The sequence below is a fragment of the Nannizzia gypsea genome, genomic scaffold, assembly GCF_000150975.2.
Source record: "Nannizzia gypsea CBS 118893 supercont1.1 genomic scaffold, whole genome shotgun sequence".
NCBI classification, from domain to species: domain Eukaryota; kingdom Fungi; phylum Ascomycota; class Eurotiomycetes; order Onygenales; family Arthrodermataceae; genus Nannizzia; species Nannizzia gypsea.
In genome coordinates, this window is record NW_003345201.1 from 4,894,297 (window position 1) to 4,918,965 (window position 24,669).

A 24,669-nucleotide genomic window follows, 5' to 3' on the forward strand; every position below is an offset into this window, starting at 1 on the left:
CTCTCTGTGATATATCTGATCTACCGGCCTGGTTCTACGGCGTCTAGGCGACGGCGCTCCGCAATTTATCCCTGGCTTTTCAACTAGTTTCGGCTCGTATTAGCTGCATATATAGCTCCGAGGTCCCCTCCATTTCTCTTATTTCTCCATTCTCTCATCGCCTTTTGGAACCTACATACTTTTCTTTCTATTTTACGGCATACATATATAACATATCCCTATCAAAATGGCTACTGCAAGACTAAACGCTGTTCTAGCTCAGCTCAAGCCTGCTTCTGGCGGAAGCAGCGCTGTTCAGAAAATGTAGGTCCCTACGCCCTAGGCTGTTATATGCATGTGCAGGTTGAATATGGGTTCATGAGCTTGAATTTTCACTAACATACCCCGTGCAGTACCCAGAAGAACCCCGATGACGTTGTCATTACCCTTGCCGCACGAACCCCCATGGCCCGAGGCTTCAAGGGAAGCTTCAAGGATACGGAACTCGATTATATCGTATACTCTCTTTTGAAGGAAGTGGTCTCTCGCTCCAAGCTAGACCCAACCGTCATAGAGGATGTTGTCATGGGATGCGTAAGGAAGCCAACTTTCAATTTGCTGTTATATCATACATTACGGCCTGGTCAGAGCAGCTAATCTGTGATTTAACAGTCGAACAACGAACGCGCATCCAGCATCATCCGTGCTGCCTCTCTCGCTGCTGGAATTCCCTATACATCCGGTGCCTCAGCCGTCAGCCGATTCTGCTCTTCCGGCCTCTATTCCATCCAAGATGTTGCCAACCAGATCTCCAATGGATCCATTGAGATCGGTATCGCCGTTGGTGCTGAGTCCATGACCAAGGGTCCCACCGGAAAGCCCGCTCCATTTGCACCTGAAGTTCTCGCCAACCAGGATGCTGCCGACTGCTCTCAGCCTATGGGTCAGACATCCGAGAATGTTGGTGCTGACTTTAACATTTCGCGTGAGGCTCAGGACCGATATGCCGTTGAGTCCTTCCGTCGTGCGGAAGTTGCACAGAAGGCTGGGAATTTTGTCAACGAGATCATTCCAGTTACTACCAAGGTCAAGGACCCTAAGACTGGAGAGGTTAAGCAGGTCACTGTGACCAAGGATGAAGGTCCAAGATACGGAACTACCTACGAGGCATTGAGCAAGATTCGCCCAGCCTTCCCTCAGTTCGGTAACAGAACTACCGGTGGTAACGCCAGTCAAATTACTGACGGAGGTGAGTACTTAGCTATTTTTTTGTGCATCGTATTTAAGATTGAAATACTGATGGTTTAATAGCCGCTGCTGTTCTTCTTATGAAGCGTTCCAAGGCTGAAGAACTCGGCCAGCCCATCATCGGCAAATTTGTCGGTGCTACCGTTGCCGGTGTCCCTCCACGCATCATGGGAATTGGCCCATCTATTGCAATCCCCAAGCTCCTCTCCAAGTTCAACCTCCGCAAGGAAGATGTTGATATCTTTGAGATCAACGAGGCTTTTGCTTCCATGGCTGTCTACTGCATCAATACCCTCGGCCTTGACCACGCTAAGGTTAACCCCTGCGGAGGTGCCATTGCCCTCGGCCACCCACTTGGCTGCACAGGTACAAGACAAGTTTGCACTATCATGAACGAGGCAAAGAGACAAAACGCAAAGATCCTGGTTACCAGTATGTGCATTGGAACTGGACAAGGAATGGCTGGTTTGTTTGTTAATGAGCAGTAAATCGTTTATCTTCTTTCCATTAAATGTTAAGGATGGCTAGTATTGCTGTTTGGATATATAGAATTCATGAATCACGCTCCAACAATATGGATATTATAAATTATATTTATTAGGGATTTCCTGCGTCCCTATTGTCGGAATTATCTTCAGAGTGATCCGGAGACTTCATCTTCGCCATTCGAGCCTCGGCGGCGTTGGCCAGAATCTCTCTTCTACTCAGACCCTTTTGAGAACTTGTCGAGGGCGTCTCACTCGACTCCCCAGATAAACCACCAAGGACAAACTCACCTCCAGTCCAACCGCCGTGGTCCACGACCCCCTGAGCATTCATATCTTCCCAGTCAACGGGATTATAAAATTCTTGATCACTAACGCTTCGGCCCTTATTCCCCCAATAATCCGCTCTTTCTACTTCCTTCTCAATCTGTCCCGTCAAGTTCCAGAAATCTCGGTCATGATCACTAAACTCGCAATGTGCAAGTTCATGACAAAGTGTCTTTCGTATGGTCCTATAATCTCTATAGCCGTCATATGCATCCGTTCGAAGGCGAAGTTCAATAACCTCCCCTTTATTCCGGTTCAGACCAAGCGTACGAGATGACATCGTCGTATGCTGTGCCGGGTCCATTTCAGTAAGTAAAGGTATCGAGAATCGATGGCGAGCCATCGCCGTGCGGATTCCAGGGTCATCTCGTAGACGCGCAAGGAAATTATAGCTGCGTTCGGGGTTGGGTAGGTAGGGAAGTGGAAGTAGCTTATGGAACGTATAATGGGAGGAAGAAGACGGTTGTGTCGAGCGTGTAGATGGTTTCGCAGGTTTTATTATTGATTTCCGGACCGGAGATGAAGACACAGGTCGCTTTAGGGACTCTATTTCCCTGCTGGTACTACCCAGAAGTGTTATCTTCGCTCGAGGGGAGTCTAAGGGTAAGGAGGATAACGACGTTGGATGAAACGGAGGCTTCTGTAGCCCTGGTTTCGGTGAGATAAGTAGCTTTTGATTCTGCGATGGAATGGATAATTTCTCTGAAAGTACATCTGAAAGATCTTGAAGCGTCGAGCCGTATGGCAACGATATGGAGTGAGCGTTGTTTTGATGGTGCACTGTTATGTTGATGTTGCCTTGCTCGTCTGAGCGGCTTTGCGTATCACTGAAGTCCATTATCGATTAGTTGGATGGATGTCTTATAATAAGCCTAAGTGTTGCAGATAACTGCTGTCCCGCAATCAATATATCAACTATATACGGATGATTCGTCTCATCCTAACGCTTTGTCGGCTTTCGTTTGTAGAAAGATATCGAAGTTTGGTGGTCGTTCCGTTGAGTGCCTGGCTTAGTAATCATATATCGGTTTTAAGGTGGACTTAAGGGTTGCCGAGGCTCAAAGCTAAACCTTGTTATTTTTAGCCAAAGTCAGGGTAAAGATCCATCGATATTCCAATGAACGAACGACTGAATATACACTGGAAAAGAAGAACTGTACGGTGTACGGTGTACAGGATATTAGGCCTGGTACCGATAAAATCAATGTATTCCACTATTCCAGACTACGAGATATATCAACGTCGCTAAAATACCACCATCATTAAGCCGTACCACTTGAAATACACCAAAGAGCTTAGTGGGTTTACAAAACCTCGTTCCCAGGCCTTGGCTATTTAATGCCTTTGCTGGATGGCTCTTCGGTCAATCTAGGAAGAAAATGGAATCCATTCTTGCAATACATCGCTCCAGGAATGGCTGTGTATGGCAGGTCAGCACCCGTCTGTTAACCATCAACCTGCTAAAGGCACCAACTTACTTCTCGTATGTAACTCTCCAGAGAGAAGCATTGCCATACTCGGTGGCAAGGATATCGATATAGTTAAATGGAACGCTTGCAGAGACCCCTTCACAAGTGCTTTGACGCAGAGGATAAATGTCCGCATTTCGGTACTGGTGGAAGTTTTTGTCACTTAGTACTCCTGCCTCTGTATCATTAAGCTCGCTGATTCCTGTGATATCAGTGAAGATGCCACTTGAAATATCAGTCCATCGAGCATCAATGACGTTTTGGCCGTCACCACGGTGCCGGTCCCATGAGGCCGGGTTGACATCGAGCAGGTATTGACGTTTCCTCCTGTTGTCTGACTTGATACCAGTATAATTGTAGACCGTTTGGTTTAGATATTCGCCAAGGTATATAAGGGTGTCAGAGCTGACCTGCGTGTCTAGGTCCCAGTCCCAAGGAAGCATCTATCAACATCCAGGTAAGTCAGCCTCTACTACGGAAGATCCAACCCATATAAACACAACAATTTGCACTGGATATAGGTCTTACCTTTCCATTCCACCACCAGCCTAGGAGTGTCCCATGAGCTATCCAGGTCTCCAACCCATTTTCCCGGAAAAACTGTAGATATGCTCGAATCATATCTGTCAAGATCTCCACTCGGTCCGCAGACTTCACCACCCCATTAAAGAACCTGATATCATAATGACGAAGGCTGTCATCCATTCCAGGCTCATTGAAATATTTACCCAGTCTCCCTTTCACCGGTCCGGAGCTGGATTTTGAAACAGCCATGGTAGCATAGGTCATAAAGAACGACATTAGAAACATGAACGCTCTGAAGGTCTTCATTTTCACATAGCAAATACCCGCCTGCGCTGTCACACTTTGGCTTCTCAAACAGGCACTTGCTGCCGAATGACCTAAGTAGTGCCACCCAAATTGATTCCTTGGGCTGCTCCCAAGGATGGTTGTACGGAGTATTGACTGTCTTCAATTAATAATGGCTTTGGGTACCGGCCCCTATCGATATTATACACAAGCAGTGAATAACAATATATTTGCTAGAGAATAGAGTCTGCCGTATGTGCTTTGTCTTTCCATACCGTCAGCAGCAATGGTTTATGTGGTCGCGTGCTGTCCCTACTGCCACTGAGCCTATATAAGCTGCTCTTAGCCCATGGTTCAGCACAACTCAAAGCTGTAGCTTCTATTACAAGCTTGATTACGGAGTGAGACAATCTTGGTCACTGACGTATGTGGTTATTTAAAGCTTCTGGGCATTTATATTCCTCGGCATATATGTAGCTCCGCGATCACTTTCTTTTTCGAATGAGACAGCAGGCGGGAATTCAATAAGATAAATTTTGTATTGAAAAAAACCATTGGTATGTGGTAATAAATAAAACTTGGGCTAGGCTGATGCTATTAATGAACACTATGATTGATAAGATGAAAGATATGGTCAAAATCCTCCCAAACCAGTAGTTCCTGAACTCCAACGAAAAATATAAAGACTGATCCTATAGTGTTGCGCCTGTTAAATCCAGGACACCGAATATGTTGAAATCAACAAAAAGGGACAGTTGACACGAGTTTGAAAAATCCCGAGTCTTCCATGCACGCGGGATTGAAAAGGGAAATAAAAATAAATGATATGTCTTGTTGGTCCATATCCTTTTTTAAACAAATATGCTGTTCATGCATGACCTCCATCATTGCTACTAGTAACACTCCCAACTTCAGACCAGCTGACAGGTGTGTAAACTCCATCTCGCGATCGAACAATATCACTAATCGAGTCGTCCGAGACAGATTCAAAGGGGTCGTTGTTGATGTGGCTGAGGCTAGAAGCAATCGAAGGTGCAGGTGATGGCTGAGTGACTGGGGTATGACTGCCGTCAGCATCAAAAATTACTCCGCCAGCCTGGGAAATCGCTTGGTTATGATGATCAGGGTGAGCATAGTAGAAATCCGGCTCTCCGTCTTCCGTATGTGATGCTGAAGGAGAGCCTCCCTGAGCGGGTATACCTGGTTCGCTTATGTGAATAGAAGCCTGGAAATCCGCATCAGGGAATTCGGAAGTTGGGGTTAAATTCACTAGAGACTCGGATGGATGGTGGGAGGATGTTTCCGAGTCCAGCGTGGACGCAAAAGATGTATTCAACTGCAATTTCTCAATAAGAGCACGGCGTTGGTCTGGATCAATGTCTGGGATAACCATGGACACCGAATGAGAAGTAGCGTTTGTATCTCCTTGTTGTACGTTCACAGGCACCACCCGGGACAAATCAGGCAGTTCGATGCCTGAAGACTTGGAGACTGTGTTCTCGGGCTCTTTATCAAAGACTGTAGTGTCCTTTAGCCGCCCTTCGCTATCCACAAGCTTATCAAAACTGTTCATGCTACCCTCTGAAGCGGTGCGTCTTTTTGCTGTTAGTAGAGCATGACGTCTCATAATGTCTTCCCTTGCCTTCTGTCTTCTTGCTTCTGCTTCTGTTCCAGTAGCCTCCACCATGGATATGTCATCTTTGTTAGCTGTACGCTGTTTATCTGGACTAATGCCGTCTCCAAGGCTATGTAAAGCGAGGGCTATCTTTCGTCGAGAGGTGTCAAGCCATCTTTGGATCTCGGGACTCTCATAAGCTGCAATTCCTGCTGCAACGATAACTGTGACAGTTATCACGATGCCTAAATCCAGATTTTGTGTTACTATATTCTTCCATATATCATCTATAACCATCTATAGTGACGGGAAACGTTCTCAAGGGGTGATCATCCTTAAATGCTAACCTTTTGCCAAAGGGGCTGCCATATTGGCGCCTTGAGGGGCGGTATTGAGTGTGACAGGAGCAGTTATATATCAGGCTGCTCGATGCTCTCTTCCTTATTGAGAAAAAGGCGTGGGAAAGCCGAAATGCAACCGTCCAATATGTTCAGAGCCTGATCTCACCAGTCACTCGCATGAACAAAATACGGGCTCCAGTGGCTGTGGAATGGTGTTGCCTTGCCCTCGCTCGCCTTCGCCTTCGCAGTCCGTCGTCATTTCCGATAACGAAGCCGGCTTATGTCACGATTAGATAAGCCCTTATCGCTCGCCCTAGACGCTAAACTCTAAATCCAACCCCCTTAACATTATCTACAACGTTTTTTGGTCCTTGACGCGCGATCGTCAACAAGTAAACAACCAGCTCAACCAGCCCAGCGTCTCTCTCCGACAGAATGTCCCATCCCCCGGCAGTACAGCGCAATCTCACTCTTACGGAGGAGCTAGAGAAGCTTGAACAGTCCATCACCCTGACATTGCAAGGTGAGTGGCTTCACGGCTCAATATATGGCACAGCTATCGCTAATGTGCTATGTCTATTGAAATACAGAAATCGATTCCAATTTTAATAGAGCCCACCGGATCGTTACATCTAGCATTATACCAATAGTTGAACAATACGCAGAAAATTCTAAAGACGTGTGGGAGGCTTCAAAGGTATAGTCGCGGTATACCCCAACACGTACGCTCAACGCATTTCGTCTAATAAACGAAATAGTTCTGGAAACAATTTTTTGAAGCAAGCGCCAACGTTTCCTTGTCTGGCTACGAGGAACAACCGCCAAATAATGATGGACAGGACACTACTATAAATGCCGATACAACCGCTACAGTTGATTCAACGTACCAGGAAGAATCCGAATCATATGCTTCACCCTCCTCAGAGCATATATCAATAAACCATAAAATTAAGGATGAAGACGACCCTGACCTTTCGACTCTTTCGCTATCCCCTTCACACAGCACTCCGCGTGCAAGAAGCATACCTTCTCGTGCCATGGCCGACGATAGCACTACAACTCCGCAAATGGAATACTCTTCAACATTTGACCAACATGAAGATGATTTGCCCGCTATCGAATCACCCCTCCAGCTCTGTGATCCAGGCCCAAGGACTCCCAGGAAAGGAAACCAGTCTGGTTACAACGATATTGTGACACCCGATACTTCCTCATCTACTGTGTTCAATCCTACATCTAAGTTTACACTATCTACGGCTCTTAAGGGGGAGAAGGCCGACCCTCTTATGCACCAGGTACTAGATAAAACATATCGTGTTCAGGCAACTCCATTGACCAGCTCACGGAAATTCACTACCACTAAGGCGGGTAATAAATTCAACGTCACTACTTTACCTACTTCCCGGTATAAGTTGGATGACTCCCCTCTTTCAAGTCCAGAACCAGAGGCGCCCAAACTGCACACAGAGCTGTTCGACTCGCCTATGATTCGACGAAGTGCAATCAAGCGCAATAACAGCAAGACCAGAACTCCTGGTGTTAGCGTACTAGCAACACCTTCAAATAAATTCAATGGAGGCCCAAACCAGTGGGACAGTGATGAAGAAATCAAGAAAGGTGGATTTGTGGATGACGATGATGAAGATGACTCGGCACTCGTTGACTTTAGCCCACCAAAGACCATGCAGTTTCATGTGCCACAGAGTCGACTAATGAAAACTCCTGGTATGTTCCACTCAACTCTCGGCTTCCTTATAGCTATGGGATCATGCTCACATATGCTACCAACCCACAGCGAAAGAAGCATCAAAACGTATTGTCTCAGATTTACTCTACACTGCTGGTGCGAGCGAACTGACTGATGACCTGGACGATATTTATGACGACCCTAACAGCAGCCCAAGCATTGTTCGCCGCTCTGGCCTAGATGATGAGACGTTTTGATCTAAATCATAAATGATAATGTGGTTTTCAGTCCATATAGCCTGATGTAATAGGTCAAAGCGTAGCCATAACGCTGATAAACTGCTAGTTAACCCACTTTCACCACGCAAGTATGTAACGTCCACGGAGTAATAAGACACGGTATATCTACTATCATAATCATTCTTGCTTGCTATTAATTTGCTAGCGACTAGATAACCGGTAATGAGTTAAAAGGGTATTTGGATAGGAAACCATAAACAAGGAGTGCGCAAAAAGGGGTGACGCAACAAGTGACAAAAATGACACACGAATAAGCGCAAGAACATGTAAATCATCACAACTGTAAAAAAGACATTAGGGGGAGCTAAATAAATGATATTAGAGAAGGGGAAGGTAAAAATCACATTCCAGTCTGGGCCAGCAGAACGTTGGTATGATTTCCAACTCGTATTTCAATCCCCTTGCTTCTTTCCATTTTCTCCCTTTCAAAATTGATGATATAGAAAAAGACGAGGTAGGGGGATTGGTGGGAGAGTGAATAGAGGGATGAGTGGCGCTCTGTAGCCATTGTCGAATAAGCAGACAGGCGAAATTTTTGAATTGAGAATAGGGAACGGGCTGCGAAATGAGCAAAGATATAGCCATGTTAGGAAATAGAACAACGTAATGCAAAAGTAGCCTCTGTGGCCGTTTTATTTTCCAAGAAAACAAAGGTTTGTCAACAGAGGTTAAATTTTGAGCCTTGGGTTTCTGGAATTCCAGCCTGCTTTCGATGTAAGCGACATTTTCACTCCTCAATACCCATGAATATGTCCTGACAGTTCTCTACCATGAACTGAATCGTTTCGTTTTTCTTCTGGACATCTGTCATTTCACGACTTAAGCTCTCGGGGCGTAAGATAGTAGGCGCAAAAACAACCGCAATATTGAGACTGGTCATAAGATTTTCCTTCTCGCGATCGACGACGCGCTTCAAGTGGAAGACGAGGAATTCTAGAACGTCCCTGTGCACGCGAGGAAGTTCCTGAAGGGCCTGTTGAATTATCTCAACTCTCGCTGAGACAGGCGTCACATCTGTTGCTTCGATAAGGATATCATACACTGGGTATGTAACCAAGGGGGTTGGGAGCATTCGGAAATACTGTTTGAGGGTAGAAGTGATGGCATTGATATCAAGGTCAGGATCCGATATATCGTAATCGCGAGAACGCTCGAAACCTTCACGGATAGCCTGGACCTGAGAGCTGCCTCCAGATTTTCGGTAGATTCCTTCAACATCCATTCCTGCGGGGTATAGGTTAGCAAACGCTTAAATAATAGTTGGTCAATAGCAGTGTCCTTACCTCGAAGTTCGACTTCTTCGATACAACGAGTAACGACACTAGGTATGACAGCCTTCTCAATCTCCAAACGTTGTTCTAGCTCGCCACCAAAGAGACCTATAGAATGTTAGTTCTGGTCGGTAAAGTAAACAGTGAGAAATGGAGTGTTATCAACATACTCGTTGGCGTATCCAAACCCGGTGAGCTTCCATTAGACTGCCCTCTCCACGGAGTGGGTTTGGTCTTCTGGTTGCTTCCAAAAAATCCGAACCCTTGCCGGGAGGGGTCTTGTGTTTGAGAACGCGGCATAGCTGAACCGTTATTTTCGTGTTGTGGGGTAGAGACAAACGAAGAATTGTCATTAAGCTGGCCATCTCGTTGATATAAGAATGCCCCCTTGAGGCCCTTTGTAACTCCCTTTGCAACGTTCTGGCCCTTTTTCCAGGTGAATTTCTTGGGTTGTCCTTTGCGGATATTCACAACATGAGGGCCTTGAATGACCGTAGCTGGCTCGGCTTCTTCCGGCACTGTAACGTTGGAACTGGAAGTTACCGCCTCATAGGGGGTTGAGCGTGCCTCCAAGGACGTGCTTGGTTTGTCCTTTTGGTGAGAATATATTCCTAGCCCATTAGGAGGCTGTCGACTACTGCCGCTAGATGTATTAGAGTTTGCCTTGTATAGCTCTTGAATCTGATGGACCAGCTGGTTGTTTAATTCTGCCAACTGGGCATTCTTCAGTGACAATTGTTCGAATTCCTGGAAGCTCTTGTCTTTCATCTTCCCTAGATTAGATAATTCTTCAACCAGATCATTGCGTTTCTGGATCAAATCTTCGATCTGCGGGGCGAAGGTATTTTTCAAATTTTCCAGAGATTCTGCAAGGTCTCGGAGAACCGAATTGCTCATCTTTCCCAGGTCAAGCGGCTTATTATTTTTCTTCTCAGCTGTAATGTGTTCCTTCCATACTTCCAGCTCCCGGAGGATAATCTCCTTTTGAGCATCCAAGAAGATCATAGTAGATCTCTTCTCCCGTAACTCTGTATTGACCTGCTTAATATTTACAGTAGCATTAAGCGAGGTCTCTAACTCCAAAATCTTTTGATCCTTTTCAATGACCTTCTGACGTTCCCGTTTTAGTTCATTTTTGAGCCACGTTAGTTCGTCCTTGGAGTCGACGCCGCTGGAAGTTGGGCTACTAATATCATTCCCAGAGCTCCCTGTCTCAAGAGGAGATTTAGCAGGCCATTTGCTGTCTCGGGATAGCCGTGAGCCTTTGTCACTGAAGCTTCTACCGTGTCGAACAGAATTTGACACTTTACGTAGGAACGAATCCTGGGCTTGCGGGTCATCCCCAAGAATTCGTGCCATATCTTCGTCTAGAGAGAAGTCTCCAACCGCACTATAACGTAGAAGACCTGGAGAGGAACCAGATGACGCTTGACGCTGGGAGTCCGGTGGTAAAGCATAACCACCTACCCCTCCAGATGCAGACCTGGTATGGGACGGTGATACGGCAGCAGAAGCAGAAGTAGCAGCATTGGAGTGAGTTGGCGGAGTACTTTCAATGGCTTTCGAAGCTACCGATGCATAGTCGGAACTGGTTGAGGATCTGACAGTGCCTTCCGGCTTCTCCGCATGGTCCTGTGCGGATTGTGATACGTCTTTCCTTTGGATGTTATGATGCAACTTGCTGCTCTCCAGGGAGTCTCCTCTCTTGGGCGGGTATTGCAACTGGTTGGAGGAGGAGGAAATTGTGCCAGGGTTGGATTGCTCGTTGAATGGCTTCTTCCTTGGGTTAAAGCTGGATGATTGGGAGGTAAAGGCTTCCTTTCCTGGGACAGAATGACGATTAGATGACCTTTCACCCGGGGTGAGGTGGATGCTACCACCAGAAGTGGCTTGATCCTTACTTCTTGACCCTTCCTGAGATAATCTGGAACTATCTATGTTTATACTAGTTCGAGCACTGTGTGACCCAGTCCGTTGAACAGCATTATTTGTAGTTTGAGATTGAGGCGGAGTGATAGTTTCCTGAATCCACTGTTGTGAATTGGGGTTCATTTGGCGCTTATCCTGATATGCAATGTGGGTTGGCGATAACACGGATGACCCGTCTGCTGAGATTCCCAGAGCGTTGGAGCCAACCCGGCTAAAATAATCCTTTGGCCCATCGCTCGGGGTCATGGAAGAGTGCGGAGAACCCAAGTGTGGAGAAGTATGCTCGGAAGGGGTAGGGTCAAAAGCAACAGGTATAAGGAACTCTTCACCACCGCCAGAGCCATCTGACCGGTGGGTTGCTACTGATTGGCGGTTGCTATTATAAGTACTCGAAGGGAGAAGCTGGTTATTATCTAGAAGAAATGTACGCTTTAGCCAAACCGTCCAAAGTCAAAGTTCCCGTTCTGGACTCCTGGGTTATTTGCAAACATACCTTGATGTGAAGAATATGACCTGGCTGCCCGGTCATCCTCTTGTCTAGACTGAGGGAGATGTTCTGATGTGGAATCGGAGTAAATATCGGAAGATGACGGCGGGGGAGCGTTATTGTCAGGCGCCACCATAGAGGGGGGCAGTGATGGAAGTGATTTGTCTAGATGCATGCTGGGAGCTGGGAGCTTTTGCCGTTGCGCCGCATTCCGGGCTGTCCGTTTCCTTCTTCTCGACATTAACGATTCGTGGCAATCCATACAGAATATACCCTGGGAGGTTCGCGCATAGCGGAGATTCTCGATCTTTTTCTTGCAGTTGCGGCATTTGAAGCAACCAGCACAAAAGGCTTGTTCACCGGTTACAATGGCGACGTCGTCAATCTTGGAGCCGCAAGAACTGCAGCTATAGGCACAATTTCGACACACCAGGGAACCATCGCCAACCATGAGGAGGTTTACATCGGAATCGAGGTAGGCGCCACAGGTATGGCATCGGAAGCAGTCTATGTGCCATCGGTTTCCGGCTATTTTATGGTTAACAAAAGTTGGTCGCTGAGGGATCGAATTCACATACCAAGTTCGAAAGCCTTCCCTTCCTCAAGAATCTGGAATGGACGGAAGATATCTTAGCAAAACATACGATAAAAGGGAAACAAAGAAGAACTCCATGGACAGCATCATACCTCGCCGCATCCTTTGCAATGAATGGGAAAGTCATCTTGGTCGTCAGGCGACTCAGTAGAGGCTGAGGCATCCATATCCATCGTTCACAATAAGTCCGACTCAACTGTTATTCCAACCGTACGTTCAGTTCTTCAAGGACAAGGGTTCGAGTTGAGAAAAAGGGGAATTATCCGATCTGGCAAAAATGGGAGTAGGCGGATCTATCGAGGCCGTGATGCGAAGCATCTGAGGAGCAAAGCAGGACGTCCAAGCTTTTGATCCCCCTTGATGGTGAGAATTATCCGGGCAGTGACTTGTTTCAGATATTATCGCAAAACTGCTAACGAAGGTGTAGCCCCAAACATAGACCGATATTCTATCGAATGAGAGGCAACAGTTGGTTCTTAAACGGCCCCCATTCAGACTGCGTATGTGTATTCAAAAGTAAAAGCAAAAGGATGCTCAAGTATTTCGGTGCAAGGAGGGCGGCGAGCGGGGAGGGCGATCAATATGCGATGTCAGGGACGGGGGCAAGGTCGCAGGGCCACGTCGATGGTTGTCCGTATGGAGTATGGGCGAATGTATCAGTGTGAGGTTCAGGGAGCTTATGTATGGCTATTCTGGTGCTGTGCTTCCTAATTGCTCCTCAGCGGCCAAAGTCAGCAGGGCTGCAATATGACCCGTGGTACCGAGTAGATAGATAGTTCAGAGTTGTTTGAAGTGTACAGATTAGTAGCCACCCTTTCCGGTCAACAGTGAAGAGTTGCAGCTGTGTTAAAAATAATAATATGGAGACGCAAACAACGGCGGCCTATTCAGCCACAATATAACTAACTAACAAACAGGAGAGACAAGCAGACCAGGGGGCCAGCTGGGGAGAGAGGGAGCGATGAGGAGGGATACGAGCTGTCTTGGATGGACTCGAAGCGAAGAAAAAAAAAACTAAGAGTAAAAATAAAAAACACAGCGAACCAAGAAGATGCGAAACACACCAGAATCTCCTGAAAGGGGGCAGCAAAAAAGAAAAGAAAGGCAAGGGGAAAAAGAAAAGACTCCAACAGAAAACTCACCTACTCCTCCTTTTGACTTGTAAGTGTATATACATGCCCAGTACGGAGGCCGCTGGTCTTATAAGGGATGGTGAACATATAGATGGCAATGTTCCATATATGTCTCCGCTCGTATAAGACCCAATATGATCATTAATCGAACCCGGCGAGTGGTAGTGGACGGCGGATCAGGGCTGGGGTCGCAGCAGCAGCACTTTACCGCGAACACGTAAGTATAGAGCTACTTTAATCCTGTTCGTACTCCATTCCGCATTAGTTGGATGGCCGATGATATGCAAGCTGCAGTCCCTCCCCCTAGAAACAAGGCTGAAGGCGCCTACCGTGGAGGATGAGAGCGCAGAAGAGAGCGCGGGAGACGACACTGGCTAGCAACCCGGCATTGCTGCTTGCTTGTCTCTTCTTTTGCCGACCCGAAGGCCCCTTGTCCCTTGTCTCTTTCTGCTGGATCGTTGAAGAAGTGCGACTTGTTTTTTCTGGTGAAGTTCGAGGTTGGTCGTTGATTTGTCCCTTTTGGGCCAAAGCGAAGATCAGGATCTGGTATCGTACTGTATTATTACGAGTGTTAAGTAGGACTCGACTTAGACTCACTGATAACTTACTATGGAAATGAAGTGCTTTTTATGTAATATTACAGTATTTGATTTACCACTGTTTACCATCGCTTATATAATCAAAAGAAATGTGCATAGAAAAAAAGGGGGAAGAAGGCGATGTGGAAGGACAGAGAGGGCAGCGAGGGCAGCGAGGGCAGAGAGGAGTGTGTGATGGAAAGATGTAGTATCTGAGGCTGTCACTGTCGCACAGTCAAACCCAGTTTCTCATGAAAAGGTTGATACTAAGGGAGAATGCATGCATGCATGCATGCACCATCATCATCTCAGGCCAGCAAACCCCTGAGCCACCGAGTACGCTCGCGTCCGCCACTTCGCAAGCACCCGGCATGGTTACGACAGAGCGATATGAATAGCTGTGCGAGCAGGCGTCGATGCGGCGGTGGGACATGGGGCTCTCAAACATCCAGCCGAGATTGCTTTGCTCGGGCCTGGTAAACAGCCTGGACAAACTGCTCAACTACGGAGTAGTTTTGAGGACGGTGCAATATATCCATAGCAAACACGGCTGCTTCCTTCGTATTAATATGTCACCTACTTCCCACGTGGCATGGCAAAATACAGGTGCCCTATACTCCGTAGGGAATGTCTGCTCATTCTCGGATGATACTGATGGCTTAACTCGTACTTCGTGTGCGCTTTGAGGTTCCGGATAGACAGGGGCTAGTCACAATTGAGATCTGCTAGGTTCCCTGTCCATACTTCTCTCCGCATTATTGTATGGTCCAGAGCGATACCCCGGATGAGACGATCAGACCTTCTGATACCAGCCTCCTCGCAATTGAAACAAATGCAACTCCCTGTGTATTTTAATGTATTCCTAATTGTGCAAGTCGATATAACCACCTGCTGATCGTTGCCCAAGCTTTTTTCCGTTAAGGGGGACTCTCACTCCGTAGGACGTGTAAACATCTTTTTCATATGTCCACATACCCCGAGCGCATAAATAATGACAAGTGAAGTACTGGAAAGTATTGATATAATCATGAAATTGAACTGAGGTCTAATTAATAAGAATACAAAACAGTGTCGTTGCCACTTCCAGATAAATAAATGTACACCAAGAACGATTTTTTTGTATATCCAAAAACGATCCCGACGACCAAAAACAAGTACAAGAATGTTAAGCACACAATAGATGAGTCGTGTCATTGATAAAAAATGAAAGAATTAATAAGCGAGTAATGAGCTGAACCCCTGAGGCTGATAAAAAGAACAAAAATCCAGAGGGCCCTTCGAAAATGGTATAAACAAAACATCAAAATATCATGCCGTCCTCGTCTATTTTAAGCACGGTCTCCGAGCGCAGACTCTTCCAACTGGGAATCATTGGTGGCATGGGCAAATCGCTGGTGGAACACTAAAAGCAGCTGGTCAGTAACTTGTTGCATCAAACATATGATAAGCCATAATCACTCACGGAAATATTCAACAGAAATTTGTCATGCCAACAACTTTGTCCTTAAAATTTAGATTCGGCGGCCAGCGATACCACCAACAGGGCCGGTAGCACCACCAACAACACCGCCAGCGAGCTGCTGGACAGTGCCAGTAACTCCTCCAACGGCAGAAAGCACGCGCTTCTGGTGCTGGGTCACACCTCGAGCAAGGCCCATGGTTCCGCCAACGATATCGGTAGCACCAGTCAAAGTCTGTCCAGCAAGGTTGGCGCCAGTGATGCTGCCAGCTCCACTAACGGTTCTATCAACGTTGCCGGTAACCATGTTGTTAACACCCTCGACACGCTTGACGATTCCACCAGCAACGTTTCCGGTAGCACCACCAACGAGGCCCTGGGCAGTTCCAACGACACCGGTAACACCACCCAAGTTAGGAACAACATCGCGCTTAACGCTGCCAACAACCTGGCCGGCGGTTTGGCCGGCGGTGTTCTGGACGGCACCGCTGGTAACACCAGTGGCATCGGTAGCAGCCTGACCAACAACATCACGCTTGATAGCACCGCCGGTAGCTCCGTCGACGGTGTTGCCAGCTGCGCCTTGAACAGCGCTGCCGGCAACCGTGAGGACTCCGCCAGCAGCGTTGTTGACAACATCACGCTTTCCGTTGAGAACAGATCCAACAGTGCCTCCGACAGTTCCGGCAACAGCACCGTTGGTAATTCCGGTAGCTCCACCAACAGCTTGGCCGGCGATATCACGCTTAGTAGCACCCTGGACGACGTCGCCAGCAGCTTGGTTGACAGCGACACCAGCAACACCAACAGTTCCGCCAACAGCGTTGTTAACGACGTCACGCTTTACAACGTCACCGGTTTGGATTCCGGCAGCTCCACTAGCGACGCCATTGACGGTACCAACAGCACCGCCGGTAGCTCCGTTCACGAGGTCGCGGCTGGCGACACCTGGGGCAACGTTGTTGACAGTTCCAACAGCGCCCTTAGAAACAGGGACGTTGTTGCCAACTCCACCGACGATGGTGGGAGCGGCCATGGCAGAGCCGGCCATGACGGCAGAGAAGACGATGGAGAAACGCATTTTGAAGTTTATTCGAAGGAATGTGGTTTCGAAAGGAAGGAGTGAGAACCAGCAAGGTGAATGACTGAAGAGACTGGAAGAGATGGAATGAATGAATGAATGACTTTGTCTCAAGTTGGTTGCTGGATGGGAAAAGAAAGAGAACAGCCCTCCAGAAGGGATTTGGCGTCCTTTTATGCTCTCTGTCCTCCTCAGTACAACCGTCTTTTCGAGATGTCACCCTTTTCTCTCTCCCGTCATTGCAGATCCAGGCACCATCTCGTGTTTCCTTTTGGAGGCGCATCTCCCAGTGAGGCCCAGGTAAAAGGAATAACTGTTGCCTTCCGTGCTATTCGTCGTATAATGGATCCGCATTGGCACACAACATTCTTTCGGAACTCTGATGGTCATATCTGCAAGATTCCACTATCTGCTCCACTCCGCTTGTCACTTTCCACATCAATAGTCCGAGACGTCTTGGTTTCTGCGGAGGGGCCTTTGATCCCAGAGCTGGAAGCCTGGCTGCTGACCTGAACCCGATCTTGTATCCCCAGGTACGTAGTACTCTGTAGATGTGATGGATTTGTATGTAGACTGCATAACACTCCACTCCAACCACGGAGTCAACGGTATCACTCAAGCCTGTATCCCATTCATCACAGCTTGTGAGATGTCTCTCTGTACCCGTTGACATCGTCATTTCGACCTGAGGTCAAAAGAATATTGTGGCTTTGTCGATCTGCGATCTATGGAAAAATTGAGTTTGTGGGGCAAAAGGGGGTAAAAGCTATTGGGTCCATGGACGGGCCGGCTTTGTGTGAGAGAATCGTTACCTCAGGCAACATGGGCTATCAAAAAGGAGATGTTGGTCAAGGGGCTCGATGATAGACATGGACATGCCAAAGGGTGTGATTTCTCCCGCCTTACGGAGTACTCCTTGGATGATGCTTGGGTACCTGCGTCTGGATTATGTGCTCGGCAGTTCCACAAGTCCATCTTCACCGATACCTTGTAGACGCACTGAGCCATAGTATGGAGCAGTTCCTCTATAATTTTTGTCAAGGTTTATTGCACAGTTTTTCGTGCATAACTTGAAATGCATACGGAGTACATACCATATTGTGCTCTCTATATAGCAAATAATGAAGGGAGCCGCGATGATGGATGTGGTACAAGGCCATTTCAAGCCTGCTTTCTACCTCTGCAAGTAATGCCAGCCTTTTTCTGCTTAACCTTCAGTCATGGAGAGCCGTCATACTTTGGGCACACCAGAAAACGTCCCGCTGCTCTAATTTTCCGCGCTCCTGCCAATGAATGACCAGAACGAACGATTGAAGTCGAGACATTGTTGCGCTCTGTTACCGGGTAGACATGTCCATAAGTCGAGAAAGCCAATCATGAAGCTTGAAATCAGCCAATCTTTCAACTCGCTCCACTGGGAAAGCTTCGAAACGCGTGATGTGCGAGGATAAAAGCATAGCTCTCGTAACTCCCCAGTGATCGAGCTCTTTCACTCCACTTCTTGGTTGGCCGAACGCCCTGGGCGTTTCTTTCACTGAGCTCAAGGTGCGTCTCTTGAGGGAGTGGGGAGGAGATATTCTCCAGATGACTGACCAGTACTTACCGATTGGGATACTCGCCACTAAGTTATCAATAGCCTCAATTAGCGGCTTTGCATTAGGTTTTTTCTCCTGTTGTGCCACAGGTTTCCGTCCCATCATTTACTCATTGTGGCATAGGAGTGAGTCACTTCCAAGCTAGTCTTGGGAAACCATGGGAAGGCGGGAGAGGCACCGAAGGGTCATCTTCGTTCCAAGGTTGACGGCAAAGAAGCAGTTGCCGCTTCTCAACGCATTTTCTCTTCCGACTTCATCGAACCCCAGTTACTCTGTACTCCATAGACGAAAAACCCCTGGGCCCTTTCGCCCCAGGTAATGGATCAATCTAAAAGTTAGGGATCCTAATATCATATCCACCAGTGGACTTTCGTAGACCGCAGTTAACGGCTGTGCACATGCGGCATTATTGGCTTTGACTGGGTCAACCTCAAAGGCGATAGGGGTGAATCAGTAATACAACAATGTTGTGGTATACTTGATGAACCTTGGTAAAACCCGTGCAGGGTAATAGAGTGCTACATGAAGCTGTTTATTCTTCGGGCGTTCAGGATAGGCATAAAAAGCTTGAAAACAAGAGGCGGGTGGCTTCCTTCTATCCTTCCACTTTGTGTTCCCAGGGTTGACAGGTTGACATCCATGATCCAGGAACAGAGTCCACTTGGATATTGAGGTTGAGGTCGGGGGCCAACTCGCTGCCACATTAACTCCTTCTGTGGCTTGCTTGGTTGCTTGGTTGCTTGTTTTCGTTGCGTCGTCGTCGTAGTTTGTGGTTTGTTTTTTGTCTCTGAGAAAAGCTTTTGGCCCCTTAAATTAGCTTAGTCATCAATTGAATTGCCCGTACCTGCATCGGTCCAAAAGTTAATCCGTTCCTGTCCCTTTCGGGACTAGTCTAACATGTGACCTTTTTCTCCCGCCCTGAAAGATATCAAAATTTCAAAACTTCAACCTCAAAGAGAGGACGTGGAAGCTCGAAGTAGCGGAACAATGACCTGGTAGGGTCAGTTTTACGAGTTACGACTGGATAATTGGAAAAGTGGCCGTTTTGCTATCTGCCTTTTTGGTTGATCAAAGGAAGGCACATCATGTTTTCCACACTCCATGGAGCACTGAGCTTGTAACGAATTCTTACCGGAACTTTCCTATATGTTATTAGCTACGATGGGATGGTAAAAATCGCTTATAAGTTGGCCTTGATGCGCGGATGTTGAAGGCAAATTTAGAACCTATTATTGATAGTCTGTGTACACCGTAGGAGGTTAACAAACCAGCTAGCCTCGGTCAACTTTAGCCGCGGCTAGAGCCTTCTTCCAACCTTTCTACCATGTTATGTCGATTCACCAGACTGGGTTATCGTTGCAAACCAGTCTCTTATATCCCTAAGCTGTGAACCCTTCTCTTGATTCTCGTTGACTCTCCATATATTACCATCTATATATTTTGCATTTTTGACTTGTTCTGGGAATGGCGGACGCCGAAGCAAAGCAAAGAGCAAGGGAGTCTATCGAAACTTTTCTTAAGGTGTAAGCTACTAGGACTCCCAACGAAATATTGTACCTTAATACTACGCCCTGCTTTCTAACACTCTCCTCGTAGCTATGGGGAAATAACTGTGGAGAAAAACTATCAGGTATGTTATAACATGCTCGTTAGATTCTTATGAAGTGAAGTAGAAGACGAATAACTACTAGTCAGTTGCTGACGTCTTTTACCTCAGGGCTATGATAGACGGTTCTTTGAGGACATCCGCCTCATTGATGCCGACCCCTCAGGTGGCGCAACATGGGAGATGGATGTAACTGAATACTGGTCAAACTTGAATGGTATTCAATCCGCTATTCTTCCTGAAACGTTTCCAATAACAACATAAAATGACACTCGGGATTTTTAAAATATAGGTGTCATGCATGGAGGCGCTTGTGCTGTAGTATTCGGTATGCCAATATCCCACCTGCTATATTTCTAGGACTTCCCGGATAAACAATTTGCTAATATCCATCGAACTAAAGACATGTGCACTGCCATATCCATGAATCCAGTAACTAAGCCTGGCTATTGGTAGTGCGTCTCTCTCCCCGTCTTGATCAATTTGGCCGCATTCTAATATTACATAGTTTTTTACAAGGTGTCTCACGTTCATTAAACCTATCCTACCTTAAGGGAATACCTACTGGTATGTCTTGCCATCATGAATGATATATACCCCTCCTCCCAGAACATAAGCATCTAGAGAAAGTCACTCAACGTAAGGGGCCTTTACAGGAACTACTATTAAGATCAAATGTACTACACTTCAACATGGGAGGACGATGGCTATGCTTCGAGGTGTTATGGAGTCGGTGGACGGAAAGATCGTGTATGCAACAGCAGAGCACCATAAGGTTGCCACTCCGGCAAAGCCGGAATTCGCAGAACGGCTGATGAAAGAACGAGAGAGAGTAGAACTTAAGCGGAGAGAGAAATTATGAACGAATAGCTAAACTACAATAGAGTTTATTATCCCTTCGCCCAGTATTCATTTATATGCCTTAGAAGACTGTGCTTTTACTGAAAGGGCGCCAGGTAACTATTTAACGAAAGGTTACAGGGGCTAACTATGTAACTAATGGTTATCTCCATCGCTACAATGACGAACGACGAGCCAGGCACAGGTGCAACCCAACACTAGAACATCTACTTAACGGGGAGGGAGGGTTACGGTGCCAAGTTACGCCTGCCAGTGTCAATCTTTCCATCCAGGTGGCTGTCGATATGATTGAAAGTTGCCTCCATGGATCGTTTCCAAGCTCTCTGCCAAGTTAGTTAACCCGAACCCTCGGCACATCCATCCGAGACGGAGAAGATATATAGATCCTCAAGGAGCTGCATAACTTCTTCTGCTTCTTTTCTGGACACAGATAACTAACGCGGGGGTACTTGGATACGGTAGCCATCTCTATAACTATACGGTATTGCTTATCAAAGTGAGTGTGGCTATTTGGTTAACTTGTTTACCGGGTAGGGGTCTCCCCCCACTACTTACCTGCTATCACTACTCTCTCAAACAAGCTTGAGCCTTGATGGTTTGGTGGCCTCTGCCCTCGCTGCATGTTCAGCTTTGAACTACCTAACACGCTGTGTCACTTTTTTCATATACCCTACACTCTCTCTAGTCCCTTTTATAGCTTCTGCCTTCTGCTCACATGCACGGCCAAAGAAATGAAGCTCGTGATCTTATCTCGTGGCCGCCGCGGGGTTTGGCTGCGAGCTCCTTTCTTGTGAACGACAAGGCTGCTATACTAGCTACAAACCCCATACTTTATCAGAGACATGTCGTGGATATCTTCTGGCAGATGTCTGTGGCTTCATGTTAACAATGTTGCCTGCTCCATATGAAGCCTGATATATCCAGCAGCCACTACCATTTCTACGCCCCCCTACCGCTTTCATGATTGCCGCTATTTCTACCGCAGTGCTTTACGGTTCTCATCCCTACCTACTATGGGCTTTGCTCGATTCACTTGATACATAATCCGTGTTATATCCTTGATTTCTACGACTCTACGTTTTTTGTGCAGTGCTTATTCTATGGCGTTCCAGGTTCTTAGCCGCATAAAGCGTCTTCGAGACCCTCCTGACAATAGGAAGACGCGCTCAGCTTCCCCTTCACCTAGACTATCGCCCACCATTAGATCTCTGGCAAGTAACGGCAAAAACATGGCAACATCTAACGGAATCCCACCAGATGGAGACGTTGGTAAGGAAGATAAGCCAGTTGAAAGCAAAGGAATTACCTTCGCCAACCAGAACTCACTGCCGAAATTGCCTATACCTGATCTTGAGTCGACTTGTTCGAAGTATCTCGAGGCTTTAACTCCTCTACAGAGCACAAAGGAACACGAGGCCACGAAAGTTGCCGTGAAAGAATTCATGGAGGTTGAAGGGCCTGGCCTTCAGGAAAGACTGGAGAAATATGCTACTTCCAAGTCTAGTTACATAGAGCAATTCTGTAAGAACTCGCACCGTGAGAGTCTGTGCTGAGCTGACCATAGACCTCGAACAGGGTATGATTCTTACCTGAATTTTGACAACCGTGAGAAGCGACTTTTCTGTTAAACCCTGTACAAGGCAAGACCTGGTAACTAAAAACGTTGGTTAGCTGTCGTACTCAACTTGAACCCCTTCTTCCTGCTGGCAGACGACCCAACGCCAGCAAGGAACAACCAGGTAACGAGAGCAGCCTCTTTGGTCGTGTCTGCCTTGTCATTTGTCCGTGCAGTACGTAAAGAGGAGCTTGCACCTGACACAGTACGCGGCAAGCCGCTTTGCATGTTTCAGTACTCGCGGCTGTTTGGAACAGCACGGGTACCTACGCCAAATGGTTGTGTAATTGGTCAAGACTCCGCATCGAGACACCTCGTTGTGCTATGCCGGGGTCAGTTCTACTGGTTCGATGTCCTGGACGAGGACAACAACCACCTGATGAGCGAAAAAGATATTTCAATGAATCTCCGGGTGATTATTGACGACGCGGAACAAACGCCAGCCCAGGAGGCAGCCAAAGGGGCTGTTGGTGTCTTGAGTACCGAGAATAGGAAAGTCTGGTCACAACTGAGAGACATTTTGACCCAAGATGGCAGCTCAAACAATGCAGAGTGCCTAAATATTGTTGACACCGCATTGTTTGTGCTCTGCTTGGATTCTACTGAGCCATCCAATGTGGCAGAACTTTGCGGGAACATGCTTTGCGGTACAAGTCAAATCGTTCGAGGGGTGCAGATTGGAACATGCACGAACAGATGGTATGACAAACTGCAGATTATTGTTTGCAAGAACGGTAGCGCAGGTATCAATTTTGAGCATACTGGCGTGGATGGGCATACGGTCCTTCGCTTTGCCAGTGATGTCTACACGGATACCATCCTCCGTTTTGCCAGGACCATCAATGGCCAGGCACCGAGTTTGTGGGCGTCCAGCAGCCCTCCGCCATGCAAACGCGACACATCCAACAGGCTGGACGACGCCAGCACGACGCCTCACAAACTCGAATGGGAAATGGGACCCGAGCTAAGCACGGCGCTGCGGTTTGCAGAGTCCCATCTAGCAGACCTGCTGCGTCAACATGAGTTCGAGGCCCTGGATTTTGCGGGGTACGGGAAGAATTTTATTACCAGCATGGGCTTTTCTCCAGATGCGTTCGTGCAGATGGCGTTCCAGGCGGCATATTATGGCCTATACGGACGTATCGAAACGACCTATGAGCCTGCGATGACAAAGTTCTTCCTACACGGAAGGACAGAAGCCATCCGTACTGTCTCCGCTGAATCGACGGAGTTTGTTAAGACATTCTGGGGCGACAACCCGGCGATAGAGAAGGTGAGGGCTCTCAAAAGAGCCTGCGAGAAGCATGTAGATATGACGAGGGCATGTTCAAAGGGACTGGGCCAGGACAGACACCTCTATGCACTCTACTGCCTATGGCAGAGATCCCTTGGTGACGGCGCAGCAGTGTTAATTTGGGACGGCGAATCGCCTGCAGCAGCTGATATTGCGGAGGAAGTGCAGAGCAAGAGCAGCACGCCCAACTCTCGCAGCCGCCTGACGCCAACCACACCAGCGCTCTTTAGCGACCCAGGATGGGACAGAATCAACAACACCATCCTCTCGACGTCGAACTGCGGGAACCCTGCACTGCGCCATTTTGGATTTGGGCCGACGTCCGGCGACGGATTTGGAATTGGCTATATCATTAAGGATGACACGATATCTATCTGCGCATCCTCTAAGCATCGACAGACGAGCAGATTCATGGATACGCTGGATTCATATCTGGTCGAGATTCGCAAACTGCTGCGAGCCACAGACCAGTCAAGAGTCAAGGCCAAAGCGGCTGTCTCCGACTCCACCCAGAAACAGGCTGGAGCAAAGTCTGAGCGAAAGGGACGAGGACGGGTGATTCGAACGGAATCCCTGAGTAACATGGATGGCAGCGAGAGTGGTGACGACGATGGAATGGGCGGCTGTATGTGCAGTTCTTCACCCTCTTTCGTTTCTTTTTTTTTCCCTCCCTTCTTCTTTCTTCTTTTTGAACTATTCGATGACTAACTTTGAGCGTCTAGACGGGTTCTTTGATGCAGGAATGCTTCTGCATGCATTGAAGGGAGCGAGAACGGGCGAAAGAGAAGACAGCAAGGCGTCCTCCCCCCGACGCCTGGTAGGAAAAAGCCTGAAATTCGACGAATACTAAGCCGTCAATATGGCGGGTGGAAATAAGACCAAGGAGACGGCGGGTAAATGCTTTA

General features: G+C 47.4%; 11 protein-coding genes across 11 annotated transcripts; 4 read left to right on the forward strand and 7 right to left on the reverse strand.

Annotated features, from left to right (window-relative positions):
* Positions 1–226: 226 nt before the first annotated feature.
* MGYG_01791 (3-ketoacyl-CoA thiolase) lies at positions 227–1,715 on the forward strand (the record flags this gene model as incomplete). The annotated part of the gene is made up of 4 exons (XM_003177680.1): positions 227–303; positions 393–573; positions 652–1,228; positions 1,291–1,715. 4 exons carry the CDS (start codon positions 227–229, stop codon positions 1,713–1,715), a joined length of 1,260 nt encoding a protein of 419 aa, XP_003177728.1.
* A 109-nt stretch (positions 1,716–1,824) lies between these two features.
* On the reverse strand, positions 1,825–2,877 carry MGYG_01792 (ubiquitin/metalloprotease fusion protein; the record flags this gene model as incomplete). The annotated part of the gene is made up of 1 exon (XM_003177681.1): positions 1,825–2,877. One exon carries the CDS (start codon positions 2,875–2,877, stop codon positions 1,825–1,827), a length of 1,053 nt encoding a protein of 350 aa, XP_003177729.1.
* A 530-nt stretch (positions 2,878–3,407) lies between these two features.
* MGYG_01793 (hypothetical protein) lies at positions 3,408–4,339 on the reverse strand (the record flags this gene model as incomplete). The annotated part of the gene is made up of 3 exons (XM_003177682.1): positions 3,408–3,456; positions 3,518–3,951; positions 4,037–4,339. 3 exons carry the CDS (start codon positions 4,337–4,339, stop codon positions 3,408–3,410), a joined length of 786 nt encoding a protein of 261 aa, XP_003177730.1.
* An 847-nt stretch (positions 4,340–5,186) lies between these two features.
* Positions 5,187–6,230, reverse strand: MGYG_01794 (hypothetical protein; the record flags this gene model as incomplete). The annotated part of the gene is made up of 1 exon (XM_003177683.1): positions 5,187–6,230. One exon carries the CDS (start codon positions 6,228–6,230, stop codon positions 5,187–5,189), a length of 1,044 nt encoding a protein of 347 aa, XP_003177731.1.
* A 479-nt stretch (positions 6,231–6,709) lies between these two features.
* On the forward strand, positions 6,710–8,218 carry MGYG_01795 (hypothetical protein; the record flags this gene model as incomplete). The annotated part of the gene is made up of 4 exons (XM_003177684.1): positions 6,710–6,797; positions 6,865–6,971; positions 7,033–7,999; positions 8,070–8,218. 4 exons carry the CDS (start codon positions 6,710–6,712, stop codon positions 8,216–8,218), a joined length of 1,311 nt encoding a protein of 436 aa, XP_003177732.1.
* Positions 8,219–8,987: 769 nt separating this feature from the next.
* Positions 8,988–12,715, reverse strand: MGYG_01796 (rho-type GTPase-activating protein 1; the record flags this gene model as incomplete). The annotated part of the gene is made up of 6 exons (XM_003177685.1): positions 8,988–9,484; positions 9,544–9,639; positions 9,702–11,873; positions 11,954–12,475; positions 12,526–12,556; positions 12,635–12,715. 6 exons carry the CDS (start codon positions 12,713–12,715, stop codon positions 8,988–8,990), a joined length of 3,399 nt encoding a protein of 1,132 aa, XP_003177733.1.
* A 3,049-nt stretch (positions 12,716–15,764) lies between these two features.
* MGYG_01798 (hypothetical protein) lies at positions 15,765–16,763 on the reverse strand (the record flags this gene model as incomplete). Its single annotated transcript, XM_003177686.1, has 1 exon — positions 15,765–16,763. The coding sequence occupies one exon, from the start codon at positions 16,761–16,763 to the stop codon at positions 15,765–15,767; it is 999 nt and encodes a 332-aa protein (XP_003177734.1).
* Positions 16,764–17,121: 358 nt separating this feature from the next.
* MGYG_01799 (hypothetical protein) lies at positions 17,122–17,466 on the reverse strand (the record flags this gene model as incomplete). Its single annotated transcript, XM_003177687.1, has 1 exon — positions 17,122–17,466. The coding sequence occupies one exon, from the start codon at positions 17,464–17,466 to the stop codon at positions 17,122–17,124; it is 345 nt and encodes a 114-aa protein (XP_003177735.1).
* A 664-nt stretch (positions 17,467–18,130) lies between these two features.
* On the reverse strand, positions 18,131–18,490 carry MGYG_01800 (hypothetical protein; the record flags this gene model as incomplete). Its single annotated transcript, XM_003177688.1, has 2 exons — positions 18,131–18,381; positions 18,409–18,490. The coding sequence occupies 2 exons, from the start codon at positions 18,488–18,490 to the stop codon at positions 18,131–18,133; spliced, it is 333 nt and encodes a 110-aa protein (XP_003177736.1).
* A 1,362-nt stretch (positions 18,491–19,852) lies between these two features.
* MGYG_01801 (hypothetical protein) lies at positions 19,853–20,856 on the forward strand (the record flags this gene model as incomplete). Its single annotated transcript, XM_003177689.1, has 7 exons — positions 19,853–19,911; positions 19,985–20,018; positions 20,106–20,211; positions 20,287–20,322; positions 20,398–20,449; positions 20,503–20,561; positions 20,651–20,856. 7 exons carry the CDS (start codon positions 19,853–19,855, stop codon positions 20,854–20,856), a joined length of 552 nt encoding a protein of 183 aa, XP_003177737.1.
* A 1,099-nt stretch (positions 20,857–21,955) lies between these two features.
* On the forward strand, positions 21,956–24,614 carry MGYG_01802 (carnitine O-palmitoyltransferase 2; the record flags this gene model as incomplete). Its single annotated transcript, XM_003177690.1, has 4 exons — positions 21,956–22,376; positions 22,431–22,460; positions 22,527–24,389; positions 24,487–24,614. The coding sequence occupies 4 exons, from the start codon at positions 21,956–21,958 to the stop codon at positions 24,612–24,614; spliced, it is 2,442 nt and encodes an 813-aa protein (XP_003177738.1).
* Between the last annotated feature and the right edge of the window lie 55 nt (positions 24,615–24,669).